We start from the raw sequence: 16,257 nt of genomic DNA, 5'->3' as shown, positions 1-16,257 counted from the left end.
CTGTCATCCCTCCTCTTTCAAAGGGACAAAAGTCACAGAGAATCCCCTGCAAAAAGACATCCACAAAGACAAAATCAATAAAGACAGAATCACCCGTAGAAATGAGACAATCAGCTGTACAGGCCCTACTAACAGGTATCCACCTCATAAAGACATTGTCCCACCCACCTGTACATCAACACTCATGCAGACACACACCCATAGCAAGAGATGACAAAATTTAGGCACCTAAGCTTTAACTTCCAAGCCTAGAAAGAGAAAACATCAGATTCTCTTCTTTCTCTCCGTCTCTGGAATAGGTCACCTTCCCCCACCCTACCCTAAGCTCTGACGGTTCTTTTGTCTCTGTAACTAGTTTCCAAGCCCACAAAGCCCAGCTGGCTCACTTTTTCTACCTCTGTGAGTTTCTAAATAAACTTTTGCTTGAGAGAGAGAGAGAGAGAGAGAGAGAGAGAGAAAGAAAGAAAGAAAGAAAGAAAGAAAGAAAGAAAGAAAGAAAGAGAAAGAAAGAAGAAAAAGATTCCTGAGGCTGGCATTTGGTTCTTGATCCAGCTATGCCTCAAGTTAATACTATTTTTAGTTTTCTGTTACAGGAACCAAAATTTATCTTTTTTGCTGGAGCCCATTTGAGTTGGAATTCATCCATCCATCTATTCATTCATTCTTTCTCAAAACCAGAGTTTTGGCTGGTAGAGATGAATAGGACTTTTGCCATCTGAAATAGATTGAGAAGGGAGGCATTTCAAGATGGAAAACAGCGTTTACAGAGACCTTGGAGGTATGAGGTAGAGTGGCTGGTGACAAGCTTCACTATAGGATGCACAACTGTACTGGCAGCCGACTGAAGTCAGGCAGAGGGTTCTGAATTCAGTACTAGCGCTTGGGCGTCTAGTTAGTGGGAACCATTTAATGTTCTTGATCAGGGGAGTTTCATGTTCAGACCGATCCCGCGGCAGACAGTGGGTGAAAGGACGAAAGAATGTATTGGCCGTACACCTGAGACTTAGGTCCAGGTGAGGAGCCTGAGCCTCAGAGCTGGCGGCCACACAGGTGTCCCTGATCAGTCCTAATTCAACCGCGGTGTGAGCGCGTCTGACGTCTTCGAACTACGATTTCCGGCATGCAAAGCGAGCTACCCCGGTCTCTCCTGGTGTGCTCCGCACACAAGCATGATGATTGGTCGAGCGGGCTGCTTGTCATACCTGAGTCAGGCTCCTATTGGTCGAATTCCCATAAAATGCCCTGAGCCTGGACTCGCGGGTCTGCGCACCGCGCTCCAGCCGGCAACATGGTAAACGGGTACCCTGAGTCTAGAGGGGGCTGGGGTCCTTTTGTGAGGATTGGAGGCTCGCGCAGAGTGACGTGTGTCCCTCTCTGGGGTCAGCATCCCGCTGCGGGTCATATGAGGGTTCGGGCGTCTTGCCGAGGGGACTGGAATCCCCTGAACATTCTGGGGCTTCTAGTCTCAAGGGGCCTGGGATTCCGCTGAGGAGACTGGGGACCTGAGCTCGCTCGGGGCCCTGCGAGGGAGGTCTGGGGTCCCACTGGGACGCACTCTAGGGACAGGATCCAGCGGGAGCGTGGGTGCAGGGCCGGCGAGTCCCTGCGGGTACCGGTGCGTGCGGAAGGGCCGGAGGGCCCTGAAAGGAGGGGGCCAGGCCGACGGGATCTGGGTGGCTTCAGGGCGGCGATGGTCCCAGTTTGGAGACAGCGCAGTTGCAACCCTCAGGTCTCACGCGGCTCTTGGGTCCAAAATTTGAGTTTGTTCTTAAACTTTATCCCGGCCCTGTGTGCCAAGCTGGTGCCTGGCGAGGGTGGGGACTCCTCAGTCCCTAGGAGTTGGCACTGGACAGAGGGAGATGGTCTGGAGGGACCCATTAGGGAACTTGACCCTGCTAGAGGCTAGGGGGGAGGGATGTCCCCGAAGAGGAGCGTCGAAGGTGGGTCTGAAGTGAGAGCACTAGTGGAGGGGGTGCTTGAAAGTGGGAGTGATTTCGGGCTGGATGGAGATGTGGGCGGTGAGGGAAAGGGCTGTCAGGACCGGGATGGAGGAAGATCCCGGGAAAGGCTCTGAACAGGAGAGGGAGTGGCAGGTTCCAGAAGATCTTTGGAGATCTGCAGGGCTTGGACTTGAGATGCTGCTGGGGGCGGGGCGTTGAGAAACGTTCCTGGGTGGACCTGGGGTGGGAGTGCTTAGGTGGAGGACCCATGCCTTTCTTCCCTCCTTCTTAGCCTCCCTCTGGTCCTTTCTTCCTGTCATAGTTACTGGGGCCACAGTTCAAACTATGGGCCCCCTCCCTGGGAGGTATGGGGGGGCGGGGCGATGAGCCAGGCATTGTGGTGGAGTGGTCTAGCTGGGCCTGCCCAGCCTTGCAAACTGTGGAGCGGACTTGCACGTTGACTGTGAGACTGAGAAGCTGCGGGACATCCTGGAGGAGCCGCGTGCTGTGTTCTCTGGAATGAGGGGTGGGTGCTGGACTCCCGCAAGGAAACCCCGGAAGCACCGGTCTGCGAGCGTGGCAGAGAGGTCCAGGCCGGAGGTGCTGCTCTCTTGGGGTCGTGCTGGGCCAGGTCGGTGGTTAACACCCTGGCAGAGGATGGGGCTATAGGAGAGTGGTCCACAGAGGGAGGAGGAAAGCAGGCAAGAGCGCTCAGAGGCTCGGAAGTTTGGAGAGCATTGGTGGGAGGCTCTGGGGGTCCCCAGAGGAGAGCAGAAGGGGTTCTTGGGGGGAAGGGTGGGTGGGAAAGCCTGACCCTCAGGGCGTGGGAGTGCCCACAGACCTTGACAATGCCATGGTCATTAGCATCTGCTGGCCAGTTTGTACTTAGTGGAGGGAGAGTGAGCAATGAAACTAGGAAATCAGTGAGATCTAGAGATCGGAAAGATGGAACCCCACCCTCATTACTGAGAAAGTACTTAGGGTCTCAGTTCACAAGTCACAGGAATAGAGAAAATATCCTGTGAGTTTTGTTGGTTATTTTAATCATGGATCTCTTAGCAGTCGTTCCGAATTACAGTGCTAGGCCTGATATTTATCACACTAGAGCTTTCCTTTTTAAAGTTGGCTTATTTTTGCCTGATTAAGGGATAACTTAAATAATATTAATCTTTATTTCATTTCAGTTGTTAATTATAACACTATAATACTAGTAGATAACTCTCCGGAGCACATTTTACATAATTACTGACAGCAGATCAGTATTTACATATTTTTGAAGAGCTTCAGACTGATTACCAAAAAACATTTCTCCTAAAGTGTTTTACAATAAGTATGTGAAAATGTGTAACGAATTTTTGTTAAAATGGTTGGTATACAGAACTTGGTGAGAAAATTTCCCAATGAAAAAAAGGCATCCCACTCGAATGCCTGAGTCTTTATCTCCAAACAGGTAGTGGCCAGCGGAGGGGGTAGATGACAAAGGGAAGTACATAGAGAAAGAGTGGGTGACGGAGCCATCCGGGGTACATTAAGGCAGAGCCACCAGGGTGAAGGTTGGAGGCAGACGCTTGCCTCAGACAATCGGTCCCAAGGCTGGGACGATGGTGGGAGAGGAGCTGTTTTCACCGGGTCATCGCAGGTCCAGCAGGCCAGCATGAGAGCACAAGAAACAAAATAGGAAGCACTTCATTTGCAGCTGGGGAGATCAATACCTGAAATCCATGGCAGGGACTGGAGGCAAATCTGTCTGAACCTGTCTGTCCCAACACGGGCCCTCCATCCCTGCCCACCTCTCCCCCCACAACCCCCGCCAGGTGCGGGGTTCGTACTCAGCAGAGGCTCCCAGGGTTGGGACTGACCTCATGCAAGTCCTCTTCCCCAAGACGCTTGGGGAGCCAGGGACTTGCCACCCTCCCCCACCTGGCTCTGCATCTCTATAAATAGCTGGGCTAGGAGGGGGTGATCCTGTTACCCTCTGGTCAGCACTGCCTGTCATGTCCCCTCCCCCAGGCAGTCCTCGGAGCGCAGCTGGTGGTGACCCTGCTCGCTGCCACTCTCATGCACAGGCTGGCACCGCACTGCTCCTTTGCACGCTGGCTGCTCTGCAACGGCAGGTGAGCCACAGCCCCTCCCAGAGGTGGGAGGAGCCCAGCCTTCTCTAGTCCCCGCAGCCCTGCCTCAGGCCCTGCTGGTAGTTTTTTTTTAAAACAACTTTATTGAGATGCAGTTAAAGACAGTAAACTGCATATTTGGGAAGTGCACAGCTGGATCGGTTCTGACAAGCGTGCGCGCACACACACGAGGGCCATCTCCACACTTGAAAGAGCAGCTGCCCCGCCCCTCCCACCTCACCCCCCTTCCACTCCACTCTCACTGGTAGATGCAGATGTTTCCTGAACCACTTTTTGTCCCTGTTCGGGTCTGGGATTTGGTGGAAACTACACTCCCCCTCGGACAGTGTGTACACCTGCAGTGCTGGGAGTTAGCCAGCAGATTCGGGGGTGTCCATGACCCCCGCCGCACTGCCCCAGCCCACCTCCCGTGCCTTGCCCTGGCCTTGCACGGTCCCTGCTCCTCCTGTCGCCAGGTGCTTTAGGGTGCAGCCTGCCCTCTGGCTCCAGCCTGGGTTTTGGGGTTCACTGCCTTGACATCGCCCCACCTATCCTGCCCTCAGCCTCTTCAGATACAAGCACCCTTCGGAGGAAGAGCTCCGGGCCCTGGCAGGGAAGCAGAGGCCCAGAGGCAGGAGGGAGCGGTGAGTGAGTCCCCACCCTTAGGGAGGCTGCCCACTCTCAGGCACTGCTCTGGGCGCAGGAGAACTGAGGACGCCCCAGGCTGAATGGTTTTTGTTGTCTTGCATAGGCTGCCTTCAGTAGGTGTGGAATGCTTAGAAGTTTGCTGTGGGAAGGCCCCGTGGGTGGGTGGAGCCCACACTCGTATTTGGAGGATACCCCAACTGGGAGAGGAGGCCCTCCCAGGCCAGCTCCTGCGCCCTGACAGTGGCAGTCTGCACCTCCCCTGCTGGGGTAGGGGGCCGGGGCTGGGCTTAGGAGGAGAGAATGGAGGAGGCTGCTCTGACTTCCCTGCCCTCCCCCCCCCCACCCTGCCAGGTGGGCCAATGGCTATAGTGAAGAGAAGACTCTGTGTGTCCCCCGAGATGCCCCTTTCCAGCTGGAGACCTGCCCCCTCACAGTTGTGGATGCCCTCGGTAACAGCCCCCATGGGTCCCCAGCTCCCCTCACTTTGCCTACCCAGGTGGGTGGGTGGGGGAACCTGGCAGGCAGCCTCAGCTGAGCAGTGTGTCCCACAGTCCTGCGCTTCTTCCTGGAATACCAGTGGTTCGTGGACTTTGCCGTGTACTCGGGTGGTGTGTACCTCTTCACAGAGGCCTATTACTATGTTTTGGGCCCGGCCAGGGAGACCAACATAGCTGTGTTTTGGTGTCTGCTTACCATCGCCTTCTCTGTGTATCCTTCCAGCTCTGGGCGGGGCAGGCGGGAGGCATGGGGGAATCTGACTGGGCTCCCTGTCTCCCCTGAATCGGCGATGGGTTTCGGACTGGTGTGACCCAAGCCTCCCCCAAACTCGGTGGGGCGAAGCAGGCGCTATTGCATTTGCTTTCCTGGGCCAGGCTCAGCAGGGTGGCTTCATCCCTGCTCCCAGCAGCGCTCCTCCTAGCAGGCTGGGCCGGGCCCCCACACCGCAGCCACAGAAAGGCAGCAAGGAGGACTGTGCGACAGGCCTCCCGAGGCTCCGCCCAAGCCAGCCCGCCACATCCCTGCCCGTTCTTAGGGCCAAAGCCAGTCTCCAGGCCTGCACAGATGCAGGGGCTGGGAAGGAGATGCCCCCGCTGCAATTTTTTCATTTTTTTATTTTTATTTTTTTGCAATTTTTAAAAAAGATTTTATTTTTAGACGGGAAGGGAGGGAGAAAGTGTGGGAGAGAAACATTAATGATTAATGTGTGGTTGCTTCTCACACTCCCCTACTGGGGATCTGGCCCCCAACCCAGACATGTGCCCTGACTGGGAATCAAGCCAGCAACCCCAGCAACCCTTTGGTTTGCAGGCCGGTACTCAATCGACTGAGCCACACCAGCCAGGGCATACTTTTTTGCAATTAAATAGAAATTTTTTTTATTTCTTGATTTTAGAGAGAGAGAGGAAGGGAGAGAGGAACATCAATTTGTTGTTCTGCTTATTTATGCATTTGTTGGTTGATTCTTATCTGTGCCCTGACTAGAGATTGAACCTGCAGCCTTGGCCTATCTGGACAACGCTCCAATCAACTGCATTATCCCACCAGGGCAATTTTTTTATTAAGCCATGCAGAGAGCAGAGATCAACCCGTGACTTTGGGTACGCAAGTAGGAGAAAATGCGCTTGTGGAGTGGGCTTGGGAAGAAGGGAAGCCCGTTCTGGGGTCCACAGTGTTCCTGAGAGCACTGGGGTCTCTTCGGGGCAGACTGGAGATACAGCCCTTGTATCTGCCAGCTTCTCAGAGGCACAGGCTGTGAAAGCAGCTGGGAGGCCGGGCGACCTCCTGAAGAGACTGGCTTGTTGGCCATTTCTAACTGGCCACACACAGCGCGATGAGCCAAGCTGGAGCCCGGGCCGGGCAGGCCTGCCCTGTGCGTGACCCCATGCCGCTGGCACAGGCGTGAGCAGCATCCTCACTTTGTGTCCTGGGCTTGTTTATCAGCTCACTCTTTGGCCACTCCCATGTTCCCCAGGACCCCAAACCTAAACATGGCATTTGTGTTCTGGATTTGGGGTGTCACTGGCTGGGGGTGGTGGAGTGGGCAGGGGCATCGCAGATGGGGGCCTCCTTAACTCTGCCGCCAGCAAGGTGTTCCTGACAGTGACTCGGCTGTACTTCGGCGCTGAGGGGGGCGGCGAGCGCTCAGTCTGCCTCACCTTCGCCTTCCTCTTCCTGCTCCTGGCCATGCTGGTGCAGGTGGTGCCGGAGGAGACCCTTGAGCTAGGCCTGGAGCCAGGTAGGTACGTCAGGGGTGTGGCGTGGACACCTGCCACTCCTTCCCGTAAGCTGGGTTGTTCCCCTGCACCTTGTAAGCAAAAGACATGACTCCTGGGGCCAGGCAGTCTCCCTGGGTTTCGGCCGCCCTGGGCATCCCCTTGGGCTTTGGGGACGAGAGGACATCTAGTCTCACTGTCTGACAGATGCGTGCGACTGTAGCTCCTCACAGGGCACTTCTGTTCCCCTCTAGTCTGTCCTCTACGCAGCAGCTTTTAATATTTACCTATTTTTGTTTAATTTGTGGGAGGAAATAGGTAATGGTACAAAATTTATAAAACACAAGGGGCTGCCGAGTGAAAATTGCCCTTCCGCACGGGCTCCCCTCCCCAGAGGAAACCCAGGCGCCACTTCCCCTTATTCACATAAAAAAGTAGGTCAGATTTCTCTACAGCTTGTCTTCCCTTAAAAGCAATAAATATTGGAGGTTGTGCCTTGATGTACGTACGGTACTGTTTCCTGTGACCGCTACATGGTATTTCATCTTTTTTTCTTTCTTTTAATGAAAATGGATAGTTAGGAGGAGGAGGGCTGGAATGCCCTGAAGGTTAAAATCTTGTCACCTTCCCTTGAGAACAAAACCTAAGGAGGGAATCAAGACGGCAACCGTAAAGGTCAAGTGGGAGGATAGTTTTATAGTTAAGACATTCATTCACAGGCCAGACTTCTTGGTCACCCAGTTAGTACTGAGGCCACGCTGTGCTGCAATAGAAAATCAAGCGCTTGGGCCTGAGGTCAGTAAGTCCCAGAGCTTTCAAGTTCTTAAGTAGACAACCCCATGAGGAGCCCTTAGGTGGGGTCGATGGAGTATTGGCCATGGTGAAAATGATCGCTGGTTGAAGGTTGGTGAAGAGGAGGCGGTTTGCAGAGTCTGGAGAGATGGAGAAGGATCAGAATCCCCTCTCCAAACCTCACAGAGACCGTGTTAGGGGATTGGTCCAGGCTGAGCTTCCACTGCCCACTGCCCACTGCTCCCTTAGTCGCAAGTCTCAGGAGGCCAGGGGAGAGGGAGAAATAGAGAACGTCCCTGTATGGGCCACAAAAACGTTAGGGTGGTCAGTGATGCGGTGTGTGAAAGAATTTACAAAGAGAAGAAAGTGTAGAAAGTAAAGATTTTACCCACTCTCCAAGAAGGGAGAGGGGCCTGGTGTGGAGAGACACACCAGCTGCTGTTTCATCCAGGGATGTTCTATTGATATTTAACCAGGCCCCATGCATGGACATTTAAGTCTTTTGCTATTAAATGTTGTTGCACAAAACCAAGTTGTTATATAACAATGTTGTTTGGGAATAGCTTTGTGCCTGTGGCCCTCTGCAAGTGTATTTGTAATTTTGATAATGTTGCAACGTGCCCTTCAGGAAAAGATGCATGCTCATGCCTATTTTCCCCACATCCTCTTCCGTGTGTTTCCTCAGACTTTTTCATCTTGGGTGATCAATGGATGAAAATGTAAGAGAGGCTGAGCATCTTTTTTATATGCTGAAGAGCTATTTCTCTCTCCCCTCCAGAAAAGGTCTGTTCTTTTGCCCAGTTTTCTACTGGGTTGTGACCCTTTTATTGATTTGTGGGAGCGCTTTCTATATTAAGGAAATTAGCCTTCGTGTATGATAGCAGTTGCAAATATTTTTTCTTAGTTCCTTATTTTTCTTTTGACTTTTTCTATTACTTGATTGATCTTTTAAAAATATAACGTGGACCATGTCGCTTCTCCACCTGACAGCAGGCTCTAATGGTCCTTGGATAAAGACCAAAACCCTCACTGTGGCTTACACAGCCCTTTTGATTCCTTGAGCTTTATCTTTACCAATTCTTCCCGCTTTTCTATTTTTAAAATGATATAATATTTGATATACATAAAAGAACACATATGTAAATTACAAAGCAAAATAGTAATATAAACACCCATGAACTCACTCCTTGAATAAGAACCGGCCCATTCCCAGCGTTCCTGTGTGTCTCTGGTGCTTCTTGACCCCGCCACCTTCCCCCATTCTCTGCCTCAACCAGCCTCAAACTGTGTGTTTGTCATTACTTTGCCTTTAAAAAAAAAACAACAGTTTCATCACATATGTTTCTGTCCCTAAAGAATTTATTGTTCGGTTTTACAATATGTAGTTATGTAGTCTTCCAGCCGTGCTTTGCTGTCTCTCTGCTATTGCTTCCAAAGTAGGTTGTGTTGTTTTTGGTGCCTTTAGTTCATCTCTTGTCACCATGAATGATGTGGTGAGACTCCACTCACCTCTGCGCCCTTTCTTCTGCGGATGGACATTTAGGTGGTCTCCAGAGTTTAGCTCTTTCACAGTTGCTACAGGGAACATTCTTGTGCATACTTCCTCATACACATGGACAGGTGTTTCTTTTGGACACAGACTTGGGGACCGTGGGGACATGTTTACCTTTACGAGATGGCGCCTCAGCATTTTCAGAGCAGTTTTCAGCACATCCACCGGCCATACAGCCTGGGATCTGCGACAAGGACGCAGGGTGCGGGCTGCCCACCGAGTCCCAGCTGGGCCTATGCCTGGGTGGCGGGCCTGGTCTCTGGGTGGGACATATGTGAGAGGCAACCGATCGATGTCTCTTTCCCTCTCCCTATAAATAAATAAAATCTTAAAAAAAAAAGATCTATGGCATCAGTCTAGTGACGTAGAATGATGCCTTCTGAGTCTTAACATGCATTTTCCTGGTTACCTGGGGGAGGGGCTGAGCCTCTTTTGCTGTTTCCTTTCTTTTCCTGTTTGTTCATGACACTCATTTTCCTCTTTTGTCAAAAGCCTGTTTGTATTGTTGCCCATTTTTCTTTCAAGGTGTGTGTGTGTGTGTGTGTGTGTGTGTGTGTGTGTGTGTTTAATTTTATTGTGGTAAAATACACATAACATTTACTATTTTAACCATTTTTAAAAACCATTTTAAAGGGTACAGTTCAGTGGTATAAAGCCCATTCACAATGCTATATGACCATTCCCACCACCCATAGAACTTTTTAATTTTGCAAAACTGAAAAACTGAAACTCTCTCCCCACTAAGTGTGTATCCTGATACCGTATGATCTATTTCCCATCTCAAGGCGATCATGCATAAAATTAGATTAAATGTAAAAAGAAAAGTGTATTGAGGAATTAAATTCTCAATTTGTGGTGTGTCTTTTCACTGTCTTTGTATTTTTTCCTTTAAACATTTTTTTCTCCAACAGAGAAGCTGACAAAGCTCTAATGACCTCATATGCTCTTGACCCAGATCATTTGACCACGTATGCATTATTTTCTCTGCACACACACACCATGCTTATTTTGGCCGAGCCTTTGAACATAGTTGCTGCCATCACTTCTGGTGTCTTTTGATGAACAGAAGTTTTCCTTTCTGTTCCCTATGATCACAAAGACGGTTTATATTTTCTTCCAGAACATTTCAAGTTTCCTCAAGCCCTTAAACTTCTGGGAGTTCACTTTTCTGTTATGAATAGGGATCACACTGATTTTTTTCCAGGGAAAAATCTTGATAAACAATTGCATTTTTAGTGAATTGTGGATTCAATTCAGCTTTCTTTCATTCTTTCCAATCCTTCTCCTTTTATGTGGCTGGAACTTGTGGATTTTAGAGCAGTACTCTGATAGATTTCTTTTTCTTGTTTCAGTTTCTTAGTTGACTAATTAATTCATTAATTTTCAGCCTCTTTATAGCAGTTAAGGTTATAAATATTTTCTAAATCCCACTTCTGTCTATGCCTAAGTTGTGTCTTCATTATCATGCAATTCTGGGTATTTTATGTTTCCATTATGAGTTCTTTTTTAACCTTTTTTAAAAACTTCAAACATGGAACTCGTAAGAAAATCTTATTTATTTTTAGCTTAGTTACACTGTGGTTACAGAGGATGGTCTACCTGAAACATAAAAAATTATTTTCAGAGAGCGTAAAGGAGCGAGAGAAACATCAATGTTTGGTTGCCCCTTGCACACTCCCTACTGGGGACCTGGCCCGCAAGCCAGGCATGTGCCCTGACTGGGAATTGAACCAGTGACTCTTTGGTTCACAGGCCAGCGCTCAATCCACTGAGCCACACCAGCCAGGGCAGAAATTTTTTTTTTTCAGATTTTATTTATTTACTTTTGGAGAGGGGAAGGAAGGGGGAAGACAGGGAGAGAAACATTAATGTGTGGTTGCCTCTTGAGCGCCCCCTACTGGGGACCTAGCCTGCAACCCAGGCATGTGCTCTGACTAGGAATCGAACCAGCAACCCTTTGGTTCACAGGCTGGCACTCAATCCATGGAGCCACACCAGCCAGGGTGAAAGAAATTCTTGAATATTTGTTAAGACTTGGCTTACGGCCTAGAATGTGATCACTTTCTGTGACTATTCCATGTGTTCTTGAAGAACATATATTCACTACCTCTCTATGTGCAATACATTTAAATCTCCCTCTGGGATAGAGGTCTCAGTATCTCTAGGTTGTTCTGTTAGTGTTTTTCTAATCTATATTGAGGCAAATTGACAAGGTGTTTACAAGTTTAGAATTGCTATATTTTCCTGGTGAATCAACTGTTTTGTCATGGTGTATTGACCCTCTCTGATTCTAATAACACTTTAGTCTTAATCTAGTTTGTATATTTTTAATACAGCCTTTCCAGTTTTCTTTTGATTAGTATTTGTTACGCCTTTTTAATATTTCTTTTCTTTCAACCTTCCAGTAACCTCATGTTGAGGTATGTCTCTAAAAAACATGCCGCTGGACCTTTTCAGTCAAGTCTGACAGTCTATGTTGTTTATAACTTCGACGTTTAATTTGTTTATGTTTATTGAGATTAGACATATTTGTCCTTGTTTCTGCCATTTCATTTTTTTACTTTGTATTTGTTCCTTGTCTGTTGTTACTGTTGACACTGGCTGTCAGCCTAATTGTTCTTCCTTTATAGGGGGGTCTGTCTTAACTCCCTGGCTGCTTTGTGGTCTCTTTGTCTTTGGTATTCTGGAACTTCACCAGTATGTGTTGGTACAGATCTCTTTGCATTTGTCTGGTTTGATGTCCTTTGTGTGTGGCGTCCATTCTGCAGACTTCTCAGCTATTCTCTTGCAATACCCCCTATCCTCTTTCATTCTCTCTCTCCCCTTTTGGGGCTCTGACTTGATTTTTCCTGGACTTTAACTCTGTCCCCCTTCTCTCTCCATCTCCGTTCACATTCCCCACCTTCCTGTCTTTCTGGGTTGGAAGCTGAGTGATTGCTTCCAGTCCAATTCATGAATTCCTCCTTGGCTGTTTCTAATTTACTGTTTAATAACCTATGATTTCAGTAATTATATTTTCCTTTTGGAAGAGCTTAATTGGCTTCTTTGCAAATCTATGCGATCATCTGAGGTAGTCTTGTGTCACCTGTTCTGTGATTCCAGCTTTTATTTTCCTCAGTCATTTCATACATAATAGATAACACCCATTTCTGAAGTCCTCTGGGGTCTAAACTTGTCTTTTGCTTTTTCTACTGACTCTCTGGTGATTTGTTTCCTTGTAGGTTTGGTGATTTTGGCTTTGAGTTCATATTTACATGCTTTTTTAAAAAAAAATATCTTATTTATTTTTAGAGAGGGGAAGGAAAAGAGAGAGTGACAAAAACATCAATGTGTGATTGCCTCTTATGTGCCCCCTACTGGGGACCTGGCCTGCAACCCAGGCATGTGCCCTGACTGGGAATCGAACCAGTGACCCCCTTGCTTCGCAGTCCAGCCCTCAATCCACTGAGCCACACCAGCCAGGGCTACTTGTGTTTGCTCTGTGGAAAATCTGGGGGCCTAAACTGAGGGTTTCTCCCAGGACTCTAATTTTCTCCTGTGGGAGTCCTTTATGCCCTCCCGATTCCTGGTGTGACCCTGTAAGCTCCTATTCAGTGCTCCCTTCCCTGTGTCCCCCAGTCCAGTCAAGGGTCTGCCTGGCACATTCTCCTGTCCTTTGAAAAGAGCCACACATCACTAGAGCACTAAAGCCCCTGCCATGGGGCCTGGCTGCCACCAGCGTGTTCCTACCTGGGAAGCAAAGGACACCTTGGAGGGGGTGCAGAGAAGGCTCTGAGACTCGCGGAGTCTGCTCTATGCCATGCTTCTCCTTGTCTTCCCTAGGCCTGGCCAGTGTGACCCAGAACTTGGAGCCACTTCTGAAGACACAGGGCTGGGACTGGGTGTAAGTCCTGGGGAGGAAGAGGGGCAGGGGCAGGCTGTGGCCTGCTGGCAGGGGCTGCCTGGCTGTGGGGTTCCCTGACCCACCTTTCCTTCCCAGGCTTCCTCTGGTCAAGCTGGCCATCCGCGTGGGGCTGGCGCTCCTAGGCTCCACGCTGGGCGCCTTCCTCACCTTCCCAGGCCTGCGGCTGGCTCAGACCCACCGAGATGCACTGACCATGTCAGATGACAGGCCCTTGCTGCAGTTAAGCTGGGGGCTGGGTGGATGGGAGGTCTGGGGGCCTAGGGGAGAGGAAGGGGAGATGGTAAGTGCCCAGGCCTCACCCTGCTGTGTCCTTGCCCCCAGGCTTCTCCTGCACATGAGCTTCCTGTCACCCCTGTTCATCCTGTGGCTCTGGACCAAGCCCATTGCACGCAACTTCCTGCGTCAGGCACCCATTGGGCGCACATCTGTCTCCCTGTGCGTGTGTGGGTGGGGCCAGGAGGGAGGGCAGCTGGGGGGACCCCTCTGTGTACTCCAGCCTCTGAGGCTCAGGGAGGAGCCGTGAGAGAGCTGTGGGTCCTGTGGGGGAGATCCTGGGACAACGGGGAGGCCTCATCAGCCCCCTCTACTGTGCAGGCTGTCAGACTCGGCCTTTGACTCACTGCGCCTCTGGGTGCTGGTGGCACTGTGCCTGCTGCGGCTGGCAGTGACCCGGCCCCACCTGCAGGCCTACCTGTGCCTGGCCAAGGGCCGCGTGGAGCAGCTGCGGCGGGAGGCTGGCTGCATCGAGGCCTGCGAGATCCAGCGGCGGGTATGGGGGCCTGGAGGAGGGAACCTGGGGTGCAGGGCCAGCCTTCCAGTCCTCCCAGGCACGGGGCCAGCCGGAATCCAGAAGGTCACATGCCACTGCTACCTGCCCACCAGGTGGTACGGGTCTACTGCTACCTGACGGTGGTGAGCCTGCAGTACCTGACGCCGGTCATCCTCACCCTCAACTGCACGCTTCTGCTCAAGACGTTGGGTGAGAGGGAGCGGCCTCGTGGGCTGAGGGCGGGCTGCAGGTCCCTGAAGCAATCCTGGCTTCAGCCCCCCTCCCTCTTTCCTTCCCTCCACTCCTCATCCTCCTGCCCCTCCATCCCTCCACTCCTTCCTCCATCCCCGCCCTGCACGCCCCTCCCTCCACCCATCCCTCCCTCTGCTTACCTCACTCTCCTCGCTTCTCACAGGGGGCTACTCTTGGGGCCTGGGCCCGGCCCTCCCACTATCCCCAGTGCCGACAGCGGCCCGAGGTGGCCCAGTGGGCCCCCAGGAGGACGAGGCCCAGCAGGCGGCGGCCCGGATCACCGGGGCCCTGGGTGGCCTGCTCACGCCCCTCTTCCTCCGTGGCGTCCTGGCCTTCCTCACCTGGTGGACTGCGGCCTGCCAGCTGCTTTCCAGCCTCTTCGGCCTCTACTTCCACCAGCACCTGGCAGGCTCCTAGCCCCTCGAAGACACTTCTGGGGCCCCATGCTCACCCCCCTGTGTGTGCCTCAACATCCCCAGGTGCAAGTGGGCCTGGGAGTCCCCGCTGTGCTCGCCTCTTCACTGCAGTGCCTGCGCAGGCTCTCCTTGGACCCTGAGCTTCTGCCTCAAAACTATATCCTGATACGGGGCCAGAGGGTCCCACGGCCATTGTTCCTGGATTGCGTGTGGACATTCATGTTTGACAGCAGAGCAAGGGGCCCCTCTTCTGCATAACGGGAAGCATTTTACAAAAAGGGAAACACAGGGAGATGGGGGGGTGGGGAGCCCGCATGCCGGGCCAGGCGACAGCGGCTTCTGCCCTCTGCTGCAGGTACACGGGACCGCTCTCCTGGAAAGGTCACACACAGGCAGTGGGCACATTGCTGAGGCCACAGTGACCCAGGGGAAAGAGAATGAGGGGCCTTCTTTGACTCCAGATTTTTCCTGTCACTGTGGCCGCAGTAGGAGCCGTGCGTGCGTGCGTGCGTGCGTGCGTGCGTGCGTAAAAGAACATATGTATGGCTAGAAAGCCAAAATTCAACTGAGTAAATTTTAATGATTTTAATTGGCTTCATTCAATGACTCCTGAATCAGGCAGCATCCTATGCTTTTGTTAAGTGGCTAAATATGAAAAGTGTATTAAAAACAAGGGTTAAAACTTGGCTTGCGGCAAACTAAACACATCATCCAATTTTAATCCGTCTCAAATCTCTAAGTACAGAGGCTGCAGTACACTGTGGAAGGTGGATTTCAGGGAGGAAGAACAATCGACTGTCAAATCCTCAGGCCAGGAAGCAGCCTGCCTTACCCGTTGGATCTTCCAGAGGCACTGAACACACCAGGTCCTGACAGGCCAGGCTGCGGGTGGCAGTGAGACGTGGAGGCTGCTGACGGGGAAGCTGTTTGGAAAGTTCTCGGGTGCTTGTGTTCCTCTCACCGCTGCACAGCCTCGAGGGGAGCCCGGCTTGGTGGGGAGGGTGGTGGCAAATGGGGTTAGATGGTGACACACAATGACTGCCGAATGGAGAGCGCCACTCTACCTCGCCCTGCCTGCAGAACCCAGAACCTTCCAGGCAGGAGACCCAAGACCCCTGGGGAATCCAGCTGGTCCGAGAAGGCCCTAATGACAGTGGCACCACAGAGTTCCCATCAGCCACCAGCTTAGCCGTGAGTCCATGTGTGCCCCACACTCATTTGCTCTTCCAGTCTGCTTGTCTCAGTTCTTATTCTTCGTTGGGAGCAGACAACCAGGAGTATCCAGGGATCTGAGGAAGCGTCCAGAGTGGAGGACAGACCCAAACAAACACAAAAAAAAACAATTTTGTGAAATTGACTCCTCAGGGAGAAGAGAACTTTAAAAAAAAGTCCAGAATGTTCTCATAGAAAAGAAATTGTATTCATGAAACCAAAACAATGTTACTAAAAAGAGACATCTGAGGAACGTTTAATTTTCTTTTTGAGCTCTTAGGGATTAAAAGCGAAAGGAAGGTAAAATTGTAGAAATCTTACAGAAGGAAGAACAAGATGAAAGATATGCAAAACAAGAACCGATCAAGAGGAAATTAGAAGGCTGGCTCAGAGGAAGAATCTTCGAAGTAGAGTTCTGGCAGGGGAGATCAAGTAAGCACTGGGAGGT

General features: G+C 51.1%; 1 protein-coding gene across 3 annotated transcripts; it reads left to right on the top strand.

Annotated features, from left to right (window-relative positions):
* Positions 1-1,239: 1,239 nt before the first annotated feature.
* TMEM161A (transmembrane protein 161A) lies at positions 1,240-15,221 on the top strand. 3 transcript variants are annotated; one of them, XM_054578921.1, is made up of 12 exons: positions 1,240-1,291; positions 3,951-4,054; positions 4,615-4,695; positions 5,051-5,148; positions 5,326-5,407; positions 6,784-6,935; positions 13,079-13,139; positions 13,236-13,379; positions 13,482-13,595; positions 13,755-13,929; positions 14,043-14,139; positions 14,345-15,221. In XM_054578921.1, the coding sequence occupies exons 1-12, from the start codon at positions 1,289-1,291 to the stop codon at positions 14,596-14,598; spliced, it is 1,365 nt and encodes a 454-aa protein (XP_054434896.1). In that variant the 5' UTR covers positions 1,240-1,288; the 3' UTR covers positions 14,599-15,221. The 3 variants fall into 3 exon arrangements, with proteins under 3 accessions (XP_054434896.1, XP_054434893.1, XP_054434895.1); XM_054578918.1 differs by having other exon boundaries at positions 5,251-5,407; XM_054578920.1 differs by lacking the exon at positions 1,240-1,291 and adding an exon at positions 2,318-2,466 and having other exon boundaries at positions 5,251-5,407.
* The last annotated feature ends 1,036 nt before the right edge of the window (positions 15,222-16,257 follow it).

The sequence above is a fragment of the Pteronotus mesoamericanus genome, unplaced genomic scaffold, assembly GCF_021234165.1.
Source record: "Pteronotus mesoamericanus isolate MK-2021 breed Mesoamerican mustached bat unplaced genomic scaffold, CSHL_Meso_final contig_502, whole genome shotgun sequence".
NCBI classification, from domain to species: domain Eukaryota; kingdom Metazoa; phylum Chordata; class Mammalia; order Chiroptera; family Mormoopidae; genus Pteronotus; species Pteronotus mesoamericanus.
This window is presented reverse-complemented; position numbering and strand designations above follow the sequence as displayed.